Here is a 21,945-nt window from a genome sequence, read left to right on the forward strand (position 1 = left end):
GTAGAAAGAGGTGATTCAAGCACCTTGCTTACATGTGGATCTGTATTGCCATTTTGAAAGCTCTGTATCAACTGCCATAGCCACATTTCATGAGAAATATGATGCTGACCCATACACTTCTGGAGCAGTGGCTGAAACCCAGAAGATACCATGTCGTATCTAGAGTAGCACTAGCTACAAACCTTTATGTGGCTGAATGAATTTGTGTGGTATATTAGACAGTGCAGTTAAGTTTTACCTTTGCTTTCTTCTCTTTGACATAACTTTTCTCTGAATCCCACATGCTTGTTTTCATCCTTCCAATTACTGGATCGTGGTAAATAAGTAAATAAAACTGAATTAGAAGTCTGTACACCTTTCTTCATATAGCTAGAGCTGCTGTTGAGTAATCTCCTTTTAAATTTTGAGTTGCACAGTGTCTTACACAGCTGTCATCAGTCAGGCTGGAATTTTAAAAGATTCCACAGTATGTAGCTTCTGCTTTGGAATTTCTCTGAAACGGAGTTCTTCCTCCTGGTTATTTTTTATTTGATTTAAAAAAAATAATCGTCATGCTTTTAGGATGAAGTGCTATAGTCACTACTAATACTTGTTAAAAACCAGCCAACAAACAAAGAAATGAAAAGAGACCAGAAGAGGATTGTATATGAAAATACACACCTTTCAAGAAAAATATTTTCCCCCTTTTTCTTTCTTGTTTGTTTTTTTTTTTCTCCTCCCCTCTGAGAAAGGTAGGCATTGCTGAAATTTCCCCTTTCAGAATTTAAAGTTCGTGTTTCTCAATTTTGACTTAACCTCAGATAAATCTACCTTAGTGATTATGTTGTACTATATAGTAGTACAAAAATAAGCATTATTGATTTAGTGTAGTCACTGTAGTAGTGGATTGGTGGGCAATATACTCATCTGCAAATGACACGCAGCTTGTGGCAGTCTAAATACTTGGTTCATACTGACACATAAAAACCTCTTTGAAATTCCAGATAACAGCAAATCTCTGGTAAAGGTATTTGTCAAATTGCTGGGCCATTTAAGTTCAAAGGACTGATAAAAATGAGAAAACAAACTATTCTTTCTGCAAGCAGTAAATTTAATTATCAGTATACAAACACATCAAGAAGAGGAGAACTAAGCAAAGTGCAAATTTATGAAGGCCCATACAGAGGTTCTCATCCATTGGTATTTAAACAAATACAGATCCTAAACTGACAAAGTTTAAACCTTCAGGATTAAAGAAACAAACCACAAACAATGAAACAATTGTCAAATGTGAGGCTAATTCAAACTAACATTTTCAGAAGCATTTGGAGGTTTTCAAATAAAAAATAGCGTGAGCATTTCAGTAGAGAGATTATTCAGGTAGCTTCTTTTTAACTTGTAACAGTGTCCTGACTAGAATTATTTCCTTTTCTGAAAATTTGAAGTAGACTAGTATTATTATTTTTAACTATCCATCAGTAGATGTTGGCGTAATTATGCAGACTTTGGGCAAGGAGCTGTGTGTGGCTTTTGGAGGAGATGGTTACAGATTCGAAACGAACAGCACAAGAACAAACTTCATAACTGCATCTGCATTGTGCAAATGCAGGGAGATTGCCTGATTTGTAATCTGTAATGCTCTCTAGTTCTGTAAACCAACAGACTATATGAAGAAGCAATATTATAGTCCATTTATGACTTCCTAGCATTATAATTTTCACACACATGCAAAAAAAAAAAAAAAGGTTGACTTGTGTTCTCTTACAAGCAGGGCTTCACTCCAAGTTAATGTCCACAACTAAATACACACTCAGAGATGGCTACAGGCGTCAGAAGCTGGGCAGGTCTGTAAAGCCACACCTGTACTGTCAGTGACAGAGAACCATTGTGATGATGTAGCAGGAGAATAGTCAGTCGTCTTGAAACAGGCTAGATTTAAAAGTGGAAAGGTACCTGCAGCAGACAACTTTGAAGTGTTAACACGGTGTTATCTTCCACACTTCTGCGTCTCCTTCACCCAGTGCATGATCCCAAGTGGCATTTTATGGCTGATTGGGATCAGCAGTTACAAGTGAAACATGAAGGCCAGGATTTGTACCTGTACATCATTTTGTAAATTTCTCTAGCCTAAATATGTTGTAATGCTTCAAAAGAAGATAAGGTGACAGAACAGCTCTGGTCATCCATACCCAAACATTCAACTGTGCTGGATGGTACCAGCAAGATTTTACCCTAGTGCAAAATAAAGATAAATAACAAGGCTGATAGTAGTGTGTTGGAACAAGCCTGTGCGGTTTGTTGAGGTGCTAATTTAAGACTGACGGGTGTTTTGTTTTGGTTTTTTTTTGGAGGGGGGGGTTGGTTGGGCTTTTTATATTTGCATTTATGTATGGTGCATTGATATAAGTAGTAGTCTTGTCTTCTGCCACCTTACTAATCAAAATAAAATATCTTTCTTAGCCTCAACTATCATTCTCTGAGCATAGGCTAAGAGTACAAAGAAGTATTGATTTAGGCTGTTCCTTCTGAGTCTGAGAGGAAAAAGTACATTTCAGACCAGTGAGCAAATTTTACAGTTGGTAAAAAAATACCATGTCTTAAATGACCATGCTGTGGTCTGTCAGCAGAACACTTCTACCCCCAGCTGTCCCACTGTCACGTAAGAGAGCTTTTGATTTATGAAAAATGTTTTTTTAAATCAGAATTGTAGGAAAGGATCTAAAGACCAAGGAGAGTGCGAAGTACTAGGGAAACGAAGGGAAAATGTTTTTATCAAAAGCCATATTTATTGCTCTTACAAGTAAAAGGCTACAACTGTTTTTGCATAGTTACAGTCCAGGTTGCAAACAGCAGTTCAGCTGGGCCCCAACTGTAAGTTCCAGGCAGAAATTTGGACTGCACAGCAGTGATGCAGGCTGTGACGGAATGGGGATCATTTTATTGCTAGAGGGAAATAAAGAAAAAACTCCTCAATCCTCTCATAGGATACTTGGGACTTGTAAAATTCTTGGAGAAATGCCAAGGCAGGTGATGCAGTTCAGTAGCAGTTGGTCTGTCACACTGCCTGGGGCACCGAAGCAGCACAGTCTTTTTCTCTCTGATTTGGGTAGGGTTTTCAGCATGGGTTTAAAACTAAGCCCATGGTTCTGTGGGTTTTTGAACTGCTGCTACAATGATTTGCATAGAGGTGCTTTAAATGAGTGCGACTTAATATGTGCTTCCAGTTTACACCTTACATTATTACTGGTGCAATAATGTAAAACAGCAATGAAATTTTCTCATTGCATATACTTTGCTTAGCTCTTTGGAAATTCTTTCATTTTTCTTCAGTGTTTGGTATCTTGAACCAGTAGTTCTGTTAGAATTTGGAGTCTAATATTTTAACAGTATTCTTACCCCTGTAAAAAGTATTAATTTTTCCTTTCCTGCCGAAAATGAATAGCAGTCTAATTGGCAGGGAACAAAACAAGACATATGTTCTTGGCAAATAGCATTTACTTGCCATTCAGTTCCTTTGAAATGTAGAGAATTGTAGATGTAGAGAAGAACATTACTTTTATGAGAGGTGTTAACACTTCTAACATGTATGTGTTTACCATGCCCGCTTCACACCAAAAACCCTAAATGTTGTTATATTTTTAGTGTTGCAGTCATATACTAGTGTTTGTGTTTGGTGTGGTTTTGGGGTAGGTTTTTTTGTTTTGGTTTTTTGTTGTTGTTGTTGTTTTTTAATAAAACTACCTGTCAGATTTATAATCATCATCAGCTTAGTAAAATGTGTGAATTCCTGTAGCTAGTGCTTACATGTTTTACCACTAGAGTGTTAGTTTTAAAAAAAAGGGTCAAGTTGTACAAAGGAAAAAACCCTTCCAACTAAGCTTAGTATGTTGTTTAAGCTATCACATATCCTATTATTGATACAACATATTATATCCTCAATATTTACATACAAAGATAAACATTTGCGATATAGTCTGTATTGTAATATAAGCTGCACATTTGTTTATTAGAAAATCAGAAACTATGCAGAAGACTTATTTCCAAAGAGACAATTTGTTCTTATGCCAGTTCTTCACATATAATCACTATGACCTTTAAAAAGGGATTATAAAATACTGCTGTGAAATTAAGGTGGTGTTTTTCACTAGTGTAAATTAGTGTATAAATTTGCTTTCAGGAAGAATCTCACCTTTAATCTTCTGATGTTTTCCTTGCATCTGTACCTAAATCCCATCTATATGTGTATGTCCTTTTACAGAAGTAAATTCTATGCATGTGTGACTTGCTTACATAACTTTCCAAGTGGAAATTATAGAGAAAACCAGAAAAGGTTCAATACAGATTTTTGTCATCTAGAAATTGTTCTAACATTGCAATGAGGACAACCTTATTGCATTGCCCAGTGAGAATAACCCCTGGAAGAGTTTCCTGGAAACTCAGCTTATTCGTTAGTGTCAAAAAAACAGGCCACAGGACTGCAAGAAAACTGCCCATTTTTTTAAAGTCTGGTTTCCTATCACTGCAGGATGTTGTACTTTACCTTAGGTAACTATTTTTAAAAATAATTCAGTACTTTTCCCCCAGCTGCTAAGGAAAGATTGTTCCCAGTACTTCTGTCACTGGGAGCCCCGTCTTTAGTTCCAGCCTGTGTCTGCTTGGGACTCGGTGTATTTCTGAAGATCAGTCTCAGTCCAGTTCTCAGCCTTGTTTCATTGGCTCTGCAATCCAGGCCCTTCTAGTGACTTGTCCTAAGATAAAACACTTAACTTCTGATGATCTGTAGCCTTTCATTTTGCCTGTTTCAGTCTGAAGTGATCTCTCTGAAACCTGTTACTGAACTTGCTTCAGTATTCCAGAAGAGGCTTTGCCAACATCTGACTTCTGGTTTTACCTTCTAGTTTCATTTTGAATACTGGAATACAGAAACACATCTGTATGAGTAACTGTTTCTCATTTTTTTTCCCCAATTATATCTTGGACATGTATCTGACTCTATCCGTGCAGAAATAAAATAAAAGCATAGTGATAGAAGGCCCCAGCTATTCAGGGGAACACTGCAAAAAAGCAAGTTTGAAGCATTACTCTGAATACAAAAAACAAACTGCATCAAGGTCATAGGGTCATAGCGTGTTAAATAATGTTAAATTTAACACAAGTAAAGTGTAGGGAGAAATTTCATGTTGGAAATAAGGTAGGCTTCCTATAAGTATTCACAAGACTTGTGTCTCCATTGGTGCAAAAATACTAGAAATTCAATATCGTTCCTTTCAGCTACTCCTGGCAGAGCATTATCTTTCTATACTTCAGATTGGTCCTTTAATATTTAATCATGTTTTACCTAGGCAACGAATACTCTGAACAATTAACTACTCTTACATATACATGGTATTCCTACCAAGTAATCTGAAAAGCTGAGTGCCTACATTAACTAAGAGTTCCCTTAAAGCTGGTGTTCCCTGCCTAAACAAATCTTCTGTAACGGACTTGATGGTTTAATTACAGTTTTTTCCTTAATAGTTTTTATCTTGTATATGAACATTTTGCAAAGTGTTATCTATTGAAGAGTGGGAGCGGCTTTAGAAATTAAATAACCACATAAAAACTCTCTAGCTTACAAAAAATTAAAGTCTCTGTGAAACTAAGTAAATACATTTTGCAGGCAGAAAAGAATGAGAAATTATACAGCCTGAGCTCAAAAAGTTTAAATGCTTCACTGAGAAATGGTCTTACTTAGTGCATCAGTTCAATTTCATAATATTGTCAAGATTGTAGAATTATGATATTTGCGATCAAACATGGCATTTCAGAAAGAATTACTTTCAAAGTCTGGAGCTGTGCACAAACACAGTCTTTCTGCCTGACAACCAAAAATGCAAGCGGCATGCACATTCAACACACGAGTGGGCTGCACTTAGCCTGTTTATTGCCAAACCAGCTGAGAGGAATCAGTAATCTTAATAGGTATTTAGCCTTGTCACAATGCAGGGAAATTAAGAAAAAAAACAACTGTGTGGGGGGACTGGTTTGATGTTAGTCTTTCCACTGGCTTTCTAAAGCACTGAGACTAGGCATGTTATTGATGGAGCTTATTTCAGCCTTTCTTTGAAAATTATGAAAGTGAAAGGTCTTTGTTGCAGTTTGGTTATTATGTCTTTCTGAGGATTTGTCCACTGTGCACTGTTTTCTTTCTGTTCCTCACTTCTGTTTTGTCAGCTGTTTGTATTCTGGACGCATGGGATTTGTTTTAACATACTTGCTTTCTTTATTAGTTAGCTCTGTGCATCTGTTTCTGCTTCTTTGGTAAAAAAACTACCAACCCACACCTTCATGTTGTTTAACTGGGTGAAGCTATTTGATTTTGAAGAAGTCAAATTTAGATTCAGATGAAGACTGCTTCCAAGTATGGCTCAGTTTTGAGAGAGGTACTTAAAGGAAAAGAAAAGATCAAATACAAATGAGTTCATATTAAATTGATTTCAAGTCCTATTAAACCATCTTAACATTTAGAAGCAATCAGTATCTCTTTTTTTAAATACTTTACAAATGCCTTTTCTTACAATATGCAACAAATTACCCCCTTTCACTGCCTTTTGTGTTTGCATTGATAAAGAAGAAATTATTTAGGGAAGAAATCTGGCTAGAAAGTGAGTGAAAACCAAGGTCTTCATTGTGTTTTGAGGGTCAAGAATGTTCAAAATGTGGTTTGTGTCTCATGTGGGACACATTTGAGAGGAAAACTGCAAGCTGGTGTGTGTGTCAATGCTGTTAACCGCAAGGGGAGTGACGCGTGTTGGCAGGTGGCTATAACATGGATGGTTGTGTTAGGTCTCCTCCAGGTGTGTATAAGTGAAGCGTAAGTTTGGTTAATGCTTTGACCAGAGCAAAGGGTGTTGAGATGGGTTTGTAGGTGAGGAGAGACTGTGTTCACCTGGTAATAACAGTAAGGTCAGGCAGCCACCTGGCTTCTGAGTCACTGCCTCCTCCTTTGCAATTTATGTTCTTTTTTTGCTTAGTAGTTTTCACTATTCCATCTGAGCGGGTTTTCAGAGCTAATAGTAATTTTCTGACAAAGATAATATTTCTTTGAAGACTTCTTTTTTGTTTGGCAGGGGGGATGTTGGGCTTTTCTTTCTCTAAGTTCTAGAGAGCTGTGAAAACTACTTCCTCTGGGGAAAAAAAGTAGTGCTAGTTCAAATGTAGGAGGATCCTACTAACTCTGCTCCTTGCTTTCAGAGTGTAGAACATGCATAATTCAGACTTTTTGTAAGTTTTTCTTCAGGGTGAGGTAGTACAAGTAACAGCCAGACCACCTGCCACCTGTGACAATTATGACTTCAAAACAGGGTAGAGGGATGATGTCTGCTGCATGAAAAAAAGAAAAAATAGTTAGTACATAGTTAGTAGCTAGTACTAGCAGTAAAATATTGTGATAGTAGGAAAAGTAGCATTTGAGATTTGGAGAGGGTTTTTGTAGGGGTATTTTGTTTGTGTTTTCGTTGTACTATAGCTGTTAATATTTGTGGGTTTGGTAGCACCCCACTCAGTTTTTAATGTCTCAGGGACTTTGTGAGGCCTTACCAGCAGATGAGGAATGAGTTTCCACAGCTGGTTGCTTCTCACTTGCATGTGTAGTTGTCTCTTACAACATTGGATGTACTTAATTCAGCACTGTTGCAATTTGGAGTTTGCATGGAGATGGTGCAGGAGTCCGGCCCCAGTCAGCACAGTCCTGTAGATCTTATTTCATTTTGAGGTAATTCAACACAGCTAACCAGTGCTGGGTTTGTTCTGTTTTCTTTCAGTTTTAACGTTCATTAACATGTTTTGTCATTGATTCTTCCATCTTTTCAGATGCATCTGTCTGGATAAACACTATTAATCTATGTTGTGCTGTTAATTTAAGGTCTGATGAGTAACAGGAAGAATTAAATAGCATGGATATTTTTGTACAGGTGCTCTAAGCACAGCTGCAGGACCCAGAGCCTAGAGAATTATAGAGCATAGTGCACAGGCATTGAGGGAGATTTCAACTAAAAAACTTTTTCCTCACACTGTCATGGATTTGTAGGGTCTGGATTGGGTGTGATACCTTGGCACCCAACGCAAGACAGGTGTTTTCTACCTGTACAGCTGTTTATCATTATATAATGTAATGTGGCTAGTATTTTATTGAAATTACTGTTTTTCAGTAAAACAACAGCAAGCTTTATCTCTGGCTCTGTTGCATGTGAGCTGTGTTTCCACCAGCTGTCAATGCACAGATATTACCATTTTTCTATATAAAGAAATTTCTGCCTTACCAGAAAGAACCTCTTTTGTAGTAAAGATCCTTGCAGGCAGCTTATATAACCTTTGCTGGGATGAGTTAAGAATTAAATGTGTCTGTTGACACGGTTACTGTATATGTTCTGATGATGACGTAATCAAGGGGCAATTTTGAGGGGATGGGGTGGTGTCATAAATGCAGAAAGAGACTGATTTTCTGCTGTTAAAAGGATAGCTTTTCAATACTACTGGTGAAAATACTGAAGTAATGCTGATACTGAGACAACTCATGAAATGACTTTTCAGACTGACATGCACTTCAGTTTTCCAAATTTATGAGCAGTCTGGCCCCCACACATAGTGACTGTACTTGAGTGCCCAGCTGGTACATTTTAATTTAGCAGTCATCATACTACTGAGTCACTTTTGATTATCTGAAATTCAGTAATGCTTTGTATCATTCACCTGAAGTAGGTTCTTTTAGCTTGATCCATATGTTTTCATCCTGCTGGTTAAGACTTATTTCATTCTTTTTCCAAGTCACTAAAGAAATGAATAGTATTCAGTTTCTGGTGATCTTTTTGTAAGGATGTTAGTGCTGTTTAGTACAGTGGATCCATGTATGAGTTGTTGGGTTTTGGTTTTTTTTAAATAAAAGTAGCATTTTTGTCCTGCATTTGCATTGAAATATATTCAGTTGCTACAAAGCTTAGATGCCAACTTTGGCCATAATCCGTTAAAGTAGTTCTCTTCCTGAAGTGTCAGCGCTCCTTTTTTAACTCGCCTCCTCAATATTTCCAGCTTTCCTTCTGCTACTACTTTTTCATTATGTTACATTTCAGAAGTGTTTCCCTGGTCCAGTGGGATCCAGATGTCCAGTTCACTGGACTTGCTCCAGTATGTTCACGTCTTTCTTGTGTTGGGCCACCAGAAATGGACCAGTGCTCCAGATGAGTCTCAGCAGGGCTGAATAGAGGGGCAAGGATCGCTTCCCCTGCCACCCTCATGCAGCCCCAATATACAGCTGTATAAATAGTATACAAGCATAAATGTAGAAGTGGTATAAATCATGGTACATTGTAGGGGCCAGAAGACTGTGAAGTGGGTAAGATTAGTAAGAGTGTAATCTGCTTTGATACTGAAAAATAGGTAATTGTGTAACCATAGCCCACACACTTCCAACTTGTTGGGGTAAATTGGGTTTTGCAGGCAGTCCTGGCGGATGAGGCCGAAAAAAAGACCCCACCTTCCTGGGGCAGAAGGTAAATGATGTTTGTATTTTACCTGAGATAAGTACTTGCAGAAAAGGGCAATTTCTGAGAAAAAAAAGGCATTCCATTTTTAAGGTAAAATATAACCAGGTAATTGCACGTGGAGTAGGAAAGGAGTGTGTTTCATTTGGGGAACAGTGAAATCAACTGGTTTCCAATTTTTTTCACAGTTTATTTCTCTGTAGCTGTCGTACAAGCAAGAGCCAACCAATATAATCTACTACCAGTAGGAAATCTCCATGCTAGTCCTTACCCTCGGCACGTGGTAAAGTTCCAACTGAGCCTGTGAGGAGGAATTAACGGGAAAAAAATCTAATTCATGTTCAAAGGTAAACTTTGACTGATGATGAATAACAAGCATGAAAGTAAAACATGCTTCTGAGTATGTTGTGTATCATTTAACTTCATTGTGTTTCCTTTGCCTTCCACTAGTTTTGCAGCGGTGCAGGCAGGATAGAAGTACAGAGTTAGTGTGTTTTGAATGCCAGCTGTCTTTAATAGCTTGTCTAACACCAGCTATTCTTGAAGTGCCTGCTTTAATTTTTACTTGATATTTGTAGAGTATATTGCCTAGAAGGATGGCTTTCACTTTTCCAGGATCAGAAAAGTAGGTAGAAAATGCAGTAGGGCATATGTATTTTGTTAGCCATGCATTTGGCAAGAAAGCCTCCTGTGCTGGACATTGTGTCGCATTTCACTTGAGTCAAAACACAATCTGCTTCCTAATGGGTCCCCAGGTGACTGTGCCCCCAGCAGAGTACCCTGGTAAGATTGCCCCCACAGACCGTTTAAAAATAGTAAAAACTGTACAGTAGCTATAGTGTTGGTCATCAATAGATAACCGTACAACAAAATAAAACAATAAACCAAGTAAAACTTATAAATTACTGTAATATCAGTGCCTTGTTTTTCCTCTTCCTTTTAAAATCAGCCTTCTGCCTTCCTGTGAAGTAGGAGTGTTTTTAGAGAGCTGCCACCAGCTTGGCTGAACTGTGGGTTCTTGCAGAGTCAGCTGGAACTGGTGGAGCCCCCTCCCCACAGAGGGCAGCCCTGCAGCCCCTGGTACCAGAGCCTGGCCACAGGCACCCGGTGCAATGATATATTGTTGGGGTGCTGGTTTTCTTGTGGTAGGCTGCTGTCGCTGTGCCTCAGGACAAACAAATTCTTCCAGGAAGGAAACCTCCACTTGTGCAAAAAAAAAAAGTGGTGCTTTTGTCTTATGTTTAAGTGGATATTGCAATAATAACTCTTTTAGAAAGCCCTGGATAGGTGGCTGGGTTGGGTTGGGTTTTTTTGGGGGGGGCATAGTGAGTTAGATATAAAACCAGTAAAGGCTTTTGTGTCCCTGGTTGTGTTAATTAGTACTCTTAATTGCATCTCAGAGGAACAGGGGTGAAATCCTGCCAGACCCTTCCTTTCTGCCTGTTCCAGCAGGGCATCAGTTTGTCCGAGCGTTTATACCATGTGTGTGTTGCAGGTGTTTCTGATATGGTTTTGGGGGGGGGTAGCTTCTCCACTGAAGATGTAACTACAGCCAGTCTTTCCACAGTTGGTACCTTGGTGTCTGTCCAGTCCGTTACCACCAGGGTGCTGGCATATGGTGTCAGCGTGTTCCATACAAACTTCCGCCACATGACCCACATGCACTGGGTTTTGTCCAGATCTTTGGAGGACTGCTTGTTATCCAGGTTGCTGTAAATCACCTCCACCACCACTGATTCCCTCAGATAATGGATACCTTCCTCAGGGGTGGTCCACTTGCCTTAGTAGCCTGAGGGAATACCTTGCCTTCATGCCTAACAGGAGCTGCCTCCAGAGCTGTGGATTGTTGCCTCTTTTCCAGCCCCGTTGCCGATTCCCTGGTCCTTAGCCAGGGCTGCCAGCTGCTGGGCTTCCCTACCCTCCGATTTCTGACTGCGGGCCTCAGTATCACCTGATTGCTGTGCCACTGGGGTAATGTGCCCGCCTGGCTGACAGGCGTAACCCTTCCGCAGATACACAGGGAGCTTTCAGAAACGGAGGGGCCATCGTAATGAGGCAGGAAACATCGGCCCCGGAGGAGGAGATGACATTCTTAATTTCCGCAGGAAGTTGCTCCTGGAGGAGAAAGCTGTAACTGTCAACTGACTCCATGAGATGATTCCCAGAGTACTGGGATGGCAGCAATACATGGGCCAAACACCAGATTAGACTCAAGGCTAGTGCTTTTGTCGTAGCTCTCAGACAACAAAACCTGAAGTGATAACACAGCAAACAGCAAAAGCTGAAAGTGACCATTAACAAATCCCAGAGTGGGATGTATAAAGACCTGGAGTTTCCAACCCCAGCCAGCAGCTAAGCACCTACCAGCTGCTCACTCACTCTCCTCACCCCACAGTGGGATGGGAGAGAGAATCGAAACAGCAAAAGCAAGAAAAACCCCGTCATGGATCACGATACACTCATTAAAGTGAAGGAAAGAGGGGGGGGATGGGAAAAGCAAGTGACGCCAAGACGGTAAGTCACCACCACTTACCAGCAGACTGATGGCCAGCCAGTTTCTGAGCAAGGGCTAGTTTGGAAAGACTCTGCCCCGGTTTTACTGCTGAGCATGATGTTATATGGTCTGGAATATCCCTTTGGTCAGCTGTGGTCAGCTGTCCTGGCTGTCCTGCTCCCAGTCTCTTGTCTACCCCCAGCCTGGTCACTGGGGGGGTGGAGAAGGCCTGAAGCTGTGTAAGCACTGCTTAGCGATGACTGAAATATTGAGGTGTTATCAACACCAGTTTAGCCACAATTCTGGCAAATTAATGAAGAAAATGACCTCCATCCCAGCCAGACCCAGTACAGTGAAGAAACTATAAATTACAGAAGTGGTATTGACAAGGCAAATACAAGAACAAATACTGATCTCTGTAAGGCAAAAGAGCTCTAGGCTAGCCAAACATTTAAATACTTGCTAAACTACAGTGTATGAACAGTGCCTGTGTTTAGCTGGATTGGAGTCTTTGAGTTGCAGAATTATTTACAAGCTGCACATAAGAAAAATCAATAAAAATCTGAAATGTTAAGAAAGAGAAAACCTTGTAGTGTGAGTGATCAACAGCTTCTAGGCTAAGGCAGAGATGGATGACAAATACTGTTTATTTTAATATGCTGTAACTTGAATGTCTTAGCATTTGTAGTAGTCATGTTTGGGGAAGAGAGGAAAAATGTGGTTTACATCCATTTAGGGTACATTCTAAAATCCTGTTGCTTTTTCTCCTTGGCACAGATGGATGCCTTCTAGCTGACCAGTGAGTCCTGCGGCTGCTGCATGTCTGGCAGCATCTCTGAATGATCACATGACTCTTGATATGGATGCAGTCCTGTCAGACTTTGTTCGGTCCACAGGGGCAGAACCAGGTCTGGCAAGAGACTTACTGGAAGGTAAGCTTTCAGGACACAAAAATTTCCTGTGTTCCCTGCTTGCTTAAAGCAAGAACCAGCCGTAAAAAGAAAGCTCCATTTATAGAAACAGACATTTCTTAGCATCTTCACTAGTAAGTCAGCTCTTGAAATAAGCTGACAGTAGACTATACTAAGGTAGGTGTTTTCAGCAAAAGTCTTAAAATGTTCTTAATGTTAGGTTGCTGTACTTTAGGTTATTAACAGTCATGCCTTGAAAGTGTATGTGCCGTGGAGGAGGGGAGGGGGCTTTAGCTTGAATTTTGTAATTTTCAGCATCCTGAAAATAGTTGTAAATGTTCCGGCTTACTGTGCAGAGCAGCTAAGTTTAGTCTGAAATAGTCTTAACTGTGATAGAGAAACCAGAGATATTTTGGGGGCCCAGTGATTAATATGCGTACCTAAACTTCAGGGTATGGGAGTCAAACGACTAGGTTGAAAAGCATCTAAGAAGCCATATCAGAGAAATAACTAGGTCTTTATTTTCTTGTAGTAGTTTTAAACTTATAGGCTTAAAAATGGAAAGTCACTTGATACTTGAAGACATTTTGTAGTAGTTATTTTTGTTCATTTCTTCTTATGTGGGCTAACAATTGTGAAGGTGGGAGTTAAACATGAGTAGGCAATACCTATGTAAATTGCAAGGTGATTCTGTGGGCTTGATACATGCACACTGGACTTCTTCCCTGAAAGTTGTTTTCTGTTTCGGTTTGTTTTGTTTTTTTATATTAATATGCTTTAAGAAATGGTGTGTTAAATTAAAGTAACTACTGAACAGCCACAGCAGACTTAAAAGTATACATCAGGGTATATATATCCTTTTTGTGAGAGCAATTTCACTTTATCATACTATGCTAAAAGTTTTAGATTTTGCTATAAGTTCTTTTTCTTATTCTGGATTTTTCAGTAATAAGGAATGACATACACATAATTTTATAGAGTTTCCCAGGTCATCTGTGTTACATGTAATAAAACCTTAGAATACCTAGCTATGGGTACCATCATTGGCTCACTATATTTAAGAGATCGCTGTTTTGTCTGACTGATTTGATCAACCTGTCATTGTAGCCTAGAGTCTGTCTTTGTCTGTTGGTCTTTTTGAAAACGAATATGAGAAGTTTTTTCTTAGCAATACCAAGACAGATTGTCAGTTATTGTGCTGATAGAGTATTGCCAAAATTTGAAGAAGTGTTCCTACATACCAGAGATGGTTTAGAAGAGCTACTTAGCTTGTTTTCCTTTCTATAAAGGATAATGCTTCCAAATAAATTTAGAACATTTTAGAATTTAGAAAATAAATTTAGAAAAAAATTCTGTTTTACTTCTTATTTGTTTTGATGAATAAACTCACACCATATATATTAATAAAGATATATGCAATAAACAATTATTCTGAACAAGCTAATAGACATATGCACCTAGCTCAAATTATTTCCTCCTACACAGGAATTTATCAAAGTAAAAGGGATTGTTGGTAGTTTTGGACAAGATGCGCTCACAGCAACATTTCAGCACATGTAGTTGTGGCTGCATTTGGTGTAACAGCTTCTAACACTGGCCATGTGTTATGCTGGGGGACAGTAATTGATCCAGTGGTTTCTCATGTGTTTAACAAAGACACAGGAGGAACTGCTGCCTTTACACCATTACAACTGTCTTTCATAGTTGTCACAGTGTGTAGATGCTCTGGGCTCTGTGAACGTCACTGAAACTCATGAAGTAACTTCTTAAAGGTAAACAATATTCAGAAGAGCAAGCCTCCACGCCATGGTGCACAAGGCTGTAGCAAATGTATTGCACCTGGTCTTGGATTGATGATGTCTGTATAATATCTTGAATTCAGAATTTGAAAACAGATGTGCACAAACATTTTTGAGAAATTTCAAGATTTGGTTGTAGTTTGTAGCCCCAAAATGACTGTCATAGAAAACCTTGAGCCAAAAAAGCTTCTTGTATAGACTCATTTTCATGACATCATAAGTTTTGGCTAGTTCTTTGAGGGTCCCATGCCCTTCTCTCTTTCTGATCTGCTCACAGGTTTTTATAACTTGCTCAGACTGAATGTTCATGAAATTCTTCTACGGAGTGTACACATCTTTTTCAGAGCCATTTCTAATACTCTTTCTTTCGTTCATCTTCTGGGGGAAATTTCCTGAATTTCACTACCCTGGAGACAATCAAGGATACCAGTTTCTGCTCCTTATCAAATTATGTTACTGTATTAATTGTTTTGTTTTGATTGTCCTGTAGATGTATAAGGATAGTATTATGCACAATATTTGATGTTCTCCCTGGCAACAAATGAGTGAATTAAATACACACTGACTGTTGTACAAATAGCTAAAAATCTATAGATTGAATATAGATTTTCTAAATTGCCAGAAGCTGTCCTAAATATTGGCTCTGTTGATGTTTGTATACTCTACCTGTCCCGCTGGTAAAATCCTTGCAGTTTTTTTTCTGTTGAACTTCATATTGAGCACACCTACTTGTCTCACTAAAACATTCTGCTTTTTGTGCTTGATGCGTATCTTCAAGAAAGTGTCCGTTCTTGATTTGAAATGAAGATAGAAAGAAATTTTTCAAAAAGATATATATACAATCATACACATATATTGGTTCTAATTTATTTGTGTTTGGTTCTTTCTGCCAGCTATTATTATCCTAAAATAAATAATACTATAAACTGATTGCTTTTCTATCCAATTTTGATAAGCTAAACATGTTGAGCTCTAAGATTCACTTTCTGTGTCTCTATTTTCTCTACCATTCAGAAGAATGTATACAGAAATGTTTTGGCTATTTTGGCACGTATCTTTCTAGTGCAGAGATTGTTGCTTTGCAATTACATTGCACATGCCACTGATTGTATCTTTGGCCAGGTTTGCTTTAGTATTACACAGGGAACTTGTGGTCAAGTCAATGCTCAGTTTGCCATTTCAGTTACCAATTCTAGAATTCTGTGCAGTTGCTTACCTGTTAAGTAGTTCAGATTTCACAGACTTAAAATCTTAACTAAAGGCATTATTTCAATGGTATGAGAAACTTTGTCATGCACATCTGAAAATGGATGTAAATGCAGACTTTTTCAGCTGCATCAAAATTAAAAATGGAGTTTTCTTAGTTCTGTGTGGAAAATTAATTTTTTTTTCATTACAGTGCTAAGTCTAAATTTAGGAAAAACCTTCTATGTCTAGTCAGCCATTCATTGGTGGATAAAATTGCATTAGAAATGGCTTAGTTTGTGTCTGTCCAGTGCACAATTTGTGATTCGTTCCTCGACCAGTTGTAGGTTACTTGCTGTTCGCTGTTTATGTGATACAGCTTTGGGAATTTACATGTACAGACTAGGAGAAAGTACAAGTAAAGGTTTGTGGAGGCAGAAAGGGCTTAGCACCTAATGGCACATAGACCTACACTTCAGTAAGTCATCTGTCTTATTGTTTGAGTTTTCTTGAGGCTTTTTTCTGGTTTTTTGAGTGTTGTAAAGGAGCTTCCTTCCATTACAGTTTATTCTGATAAATTGTTGATTGATAAACAGCCCATTTCTGCTGTTAAAGAAAACTTTTGAAACTTGAGATTAGAATCTGATATGTCATAGACCTATGTATTTTGATTAATTCTGTGATTATTTTTTATTAAACTGTATATAAATATTTCAAAACTGAGGCCTTTTTCCAGCTGTTGAATATGGCATTGCCAATATTTATGACTGGATGTATTTTATAAATGCACGCCATTTGTGTTAAATAATAATTTAGCATAGCAAAGAATGTTAGATTTATAGTCATATCGAGTTGGGTAACTGGTATATTGTAAAGGATAGATTATGCATAGTTTTCAAGCCGAGGTTTTGGTTGCACCAAATGGTTTACCTTATTACTCATATGCATCGACTGAAGATATACAATCATATGAGTAATCAAATTTATTCTGCTCTCTGATGGGCTGTGGATGCTTTAGTAACTCAGTTTAATGAGACCTTAGAATGACTTTGTAGCTTTAAAGTGTGAACACCCTCTCTCCCATTTCTGCCCCTGTTCCCCCCCCACCCCTTGCTTTTGAACGTTGCAATAACTGGATGCCCACTTTAGGATGAGAACCCAGGGTAGCTGAGATCATGAGAAGAGTCCTTTCATGGGGATTATGTACAGCTCACCCAAACAGCATCTTATCTCTCTCAGCTCTAAACTCAGGAGGCTCTCATCTACCCTTCTCTGTACTAGTATAAATTTTTTTCTTGTGCCCACAGTGTGCCAGCGTGCCTGAGCAATAGCTGAGTGAGCTATTTCTGGGCTGACTTCTCCAGATGATCTGTCTCCACATCGGAGTCTTTTCCATCAGAAGCTGTAGGACTTTTTGTCTGCTTTGCTAGTTGCTGGCAACGTCTTATGCATAGAACACTTCATGCTTGGTTTTGGTTGCTTGTTCTTGGTACCTTTCTGTGCTTCATATACTGAAGGGCTTTTCCTCCCTTTACTCAGCACTCCTTGCTTTCTTTGGCTGAATGCTGTCCTGGACCACCCAGAATACTTCCATTGTGCTTCTCAGTTGAAGAACAGCTTTCTACCAGCCCTGCTAGATTTTTAGCTACTGTTATGGCTGAATTATTAAAATGGGAAGCACAGATCTTTCAGCTTGGTTATGATTACAAGACTTTGCAGTGTTCATCTTTGTTTAGGGCTCTAGGAAGCACACTTGATTGATAGCTATTTACACCTTTGTCTCTAATCTTGCAGAGACTTTAAAGTAAACACCCAGCAGGAATTACCTTTTGAGAGCCTGCACATCTAAAAATAAGTGTCCTCAAATTCATGGCATCTCCAAGACATCATAAATCCTGATGTTTTTATGTTAATAATTATGAGTCAACCAAGGAATGATTAATATGTCCCTATGCAGATAAAAGGACACCAAAAGCTATTTGCTGACTGTACCAGACAAAAAATAAAATCATGGGTTGGGGAGAATATATGAGCACCACATATGTCAGCGAATTATAGAGTGGAGAGTGACTGTGACAGTTGCTTGGCTCTCCAAGTAGCATTTGACTCAGGGGACATGGAAACTGGATCTGACATTACATAGTGTGATAGTTCAGGAATCAGATATGCTTGAAGCAGATCACTTTCTATCAAAAACATCTGCTACAGACCCACAGACCTGAGGTGTTGTCTCTGTGCACTTTCATTCAGGAGGAAGGAAGACTGTAGAAGTTTGTCTGTCTTCCAAAAAAACCCCATGACAGTTTTATTCAGTCAGCCTGCCTGAAAACTGAAAACAAGAGCATTCCCATCACTGTAAATCTTCCTCTAACAACCTTTCATATAATTCCTTGAGACAGAACATTCATTTTGAACTAGAAGTATCCAAGAACACAGTGTAAACCTCTGTATATTCTCCTAAGTTTAAAACCACTATTTAAAACTGCATTCAAATCTCACATTGAATCTTGTTCACCAGGATAAGATTATTACCAATTCTATTTCCCTGTATATTCTTCCAGTATATATTATCCCTATTTGGAAACCTACGGTTGTTGATATTATTGTGCTGTTTTCCATGAGGAACTTAATAGCTATAGGAAGCTAGATGGTTGAAGGCAAGCATATACGTTAAAAAAAGGATACACGTTGGGGTATAGAAGGTCATGGGTCATTCCATATTACTGTAAAAGTATTCTTCCATTAAATGGAAGCACTCTGTGTTTTCGTTGACTGGCCTCATTTTTGAAAATAAGCACTCCGGAAGGGCAGAATATTCTTTTAAAATCCACTTGTATGTATAAGGTTGTAGCAAAATTCCACATCAGAATGAGGTTGTCTGTTCTTCTCAGTCTTCACTACCTGGAAGATGGGCTTCTGATCTCTTTGACTGTACAGACGACCAACACCACTGTTTCAGGTCTCTCTGCTTTTGATACCCATTTTCTTTTCCCTCCATTTTATTTTTCAGTGATGAATTGTTTAGCTCTTGGTTGCTGAAAATATGTATTCAGCTTTTAATCTCATTCACAGATGTGTTCCGCGTATGCTGATACATATCAGTGAAAATAATTCTGCTTAAGTACTAGTAGTTGCCATTGATTTTAATAGCCAGCACTTTCTCTTGATGTGCCTAGTGCAGCACAGGAATAATTTATGGAGTAATTTAATGTGGATGTATGAATGGATTAAAAAAAAAAGTAAAAATAAAAGTATGTGACAAATTTCATCATACTTTCAGTTTTCCCCCTTGATTCCAGTTAAAAGAAATAGAAATCAGAGATCTGAAATCTTTTTACCTCCAATAAATGCCAAGAGCATGGTCTTGCCTTGTGCTGTTACATTTATGAAAACAAAAGCAACTTAAAACATTTTAATGGTTATCTGGTAGAAAACTCTAATATTTGACTTCTGTATTTATTAAGATGCTTATAACTTTAATTATAAATTAATACTGCTAAATTTCAAGTATTAGCTCTGTCTAATATATATTAGTGGATTGTACACGTTTGCTAAACTACTTGTTTCTTAGAAATGTTATTTTCCAGCTTCACTTTCATTTTTGGATGATTGCTTCCTGAGTCTTTCACCAGTTTAATTTCATATCTCTTTTGAGATACTATTCACCACTTTGAGTTTTTTACCCAAGAACTGAAAGCATACTTCTGTATGTGAGATTATGCAGAGAAGGTATTACATTTTGAGAAACTTTACTTCCTCTCCATTTTAAGATTATTTTTGTTTTGCATATTTTCTAACCAACTTTTCAGGTTCCCTGTTGATATTTTCCTGTTCACTAATACATGTTCTTTCAAATTTACTTACTTTTCCTAATAAGCTGATTATGGATGAAGGTACTATTTCCATTATTTTTTTAAAAACTGCTCCTTTACTGAACAAGATTTTGTTTATCAGTCCCCGTGTGGAAATAAAGAATGCATGAGCCTCTGCAATTCTGCTGGAGAACCTGAAACTGTTACTGCGTTTGTTCTATGTGACCTGACTTCTTGAGTGCTGCATGTGCAGTTTTATGCTATGCATTCAGGAAATGCTTTTTCTGAGATGTGGTCTGATTGTTCTAGGAAGCATTGGTCATTATTCTCTTTTTGCAAATATCAGTACCTCAATTTTCAAAAAGGTGAACAGATAATACATTTCCAAACCTAAAGCACTGAAAGGAAGTGAGTCTAAAATGAGCCCATTTCCAAACTTTTCTAGATAATTTCATTTTTCCCTTTAAAACTAACCTATCAATTGCTGTGCAAAAGAACTGAAAGAAATGTTACGTGAGTATTATCATTATAAATTGTATACCAAACTCCAACCCATTTTCCCCAACCTGTAGTAGAAGAACTGGAGATGTTTTAGTCAGGAGAACCAGGTGAGCACAGCAGAAGTTGGGGCGAGCCGAGTGGCAGGTTTCGTAGTGCATTTTGCCTTCCTTTTTAGTTTGATGGCATGAAAACGTACTAATGTAGGGCCATCTAGATGCTACAAGTTTTCCATTTATTACCCAGAGAGTTGGATTTCAGCCCTCACTTAATTTGCCAGCCTTATTAGTGCTTAATCGAGGTATACGCAGTTCACCATTAATTCAGAAATCAGCCGATTGGCTTTCCAGTCACGAAGTGTGTGTGGTAGAGGAGACTGACCTGTGGAGAATGAGAGATGCAGTAGATAGATGCCTCCTCAAAGAACAGTGTATACGGGTGGAATTCAAAGGAAAGCATGGGATTAATGGAAAGGGAGAGAGAAATTTACAGTACTGTCATGTGATTGAGTGTTCAAAGCTAACTCCCCCAAAATAGTCTCTTATTCTTCTCTCCCTCAGACAGTTCCTTTTTTAGTTCTCTGGTGGAAGGCTTGGCAAAGGGAAGAGGAAGCTGAGCTGCTACCAATGTCTCGTTATGCAGAGATCAAAATTGTCATTTCCAGCTGTCTGTTCAGCTTTGAGTGACTTTGCAATCTAGCAGAAAATGAGGCAAATGTTAACAAAATGTCCTTGCTACATTGTTTGCCTTTGAGAACATAGACCAAAATTAAATCTTGTTTTGAAACTTATGGTCTAATTTTATCCTAGTTTTGCACTTAGGTTTTTCAGAAGGAATAAAGCTGATCTTGAATTCCTCTTCTTGTCTTATGCCTGGTAATACTTGTTAATCTACTTCAGGCCAAATAGGAAGAAATGACTGCATTTAAACTGAACTTGTGGATTGCTTTATTAGCAGTTGGTTTGCAAGAGCAGACTTCCTTACATGGGAAAGAAGCTGATGGTAGACTCTGCATCTTAACAAATTGTCAAGTCTAGGGGATTTAAATTTTTGTATATGTATTAAAAAAAAAATTAATCATTGTGTACTGGCCTAGTGGCACAAAATGAGGATCATTTTATGTTGGTGAAAACTGTCAGTCGATCGACAATCTTGAAAGACAGAACTCCTTATCATTTCTTCAAATGCCTTTCTAGCACAGTCACTGAAAGCTCCTGGATTTATTAAATAGCTTGTATCCAGTAAAAGATCTCCTAGTATTATCAATGCTAACAATAACTGAAGAAGTAAAAGAGCTTTTGCAGTTGAAGCTGAAATTACTGTTTAGTTAGATGATAGCTCTTCCTTGTGCCTGTAATCACAATTTTAAATATTAGATACAGGTGGATTAAGAACCCTGGGTTTTGTTTTTAGAAATATGTTACACAGCCTGCTAAATAATAGATTTGTATCTGGCATTTGTAAACATCTCAGATTGTACATCCTTACAGGTAGTTTTCACCCTCACAAGGGGAGGGCTACATGAATCAAGCATTACTGCTGAAAATTCCTATACCTGTGTAATTGATTTGTTACTGATCCACAGTATAGTCTCATGTAAAACACTGGTTCCATTAAATGGGCTAAAAGATGGAGATGATGCACCTCCTGACAGCTGATGCTTTGCATTTGTGGGACAGCTGTTTGGCAAGAACACCTTTCTGTACCCTGGTGTGGAGCAGCTGTGAGTCACAGAGGCGTGCTCTCTGC

At 38.3% G+C, this 21,945-nt stretch overlaps 1 protein-coding gene across 6 annotated transcripts in view; it reads left to right on the forward strand.

Annotated features, from left to right (window-relative positions):
* Nucleotides 1-21,945, forward strand: part of OTUD7A (OTU deubiquitinase 7A) — a 146,914-nt gene that overhangs the window by 70,867 nt on the left and 54,102 nt on the right. For 5 of the 6 annotated variants that reach the window (XM_056346789.1, XM_056346793.1, XM_056346795.1 and 2 more), the window contains exons 5-6: nucleotides 9,686-9,844; nucleotides 12,769-12,923. In XM_056346789.1, the coding sequence (XP_056202764.1) occupies nucleotides 12,839-12,923 (85 nt within the window). In that variant the 5' untranslated portion in view covers nucleotides 9,686-9,844; nucleotides 12,769-12,838. The remainder of the gene's footprint in view (nucleotides 1-9,685; nucleotides 9,845-12,768; nucleotides 12,924-21,945) is intronic. The other variant, XM_056346790.1, reaches the window with a different exon arrangement.

Source organism: Falco biarmicus, chromosome 7 (genome assembly GCF_023638135.1).
Source record: "Falco biarmicus isolate bFalBia1 chromosome 7, bFalBia1.pri, whole genome shotgun sequence".
Taxonomy (NCBI): domain Eukaryota; kingdom Metazoa; phylum Chordata; class Aves; order Falconiformes; family Falconidae; genus Falco; species Falco biarmicus.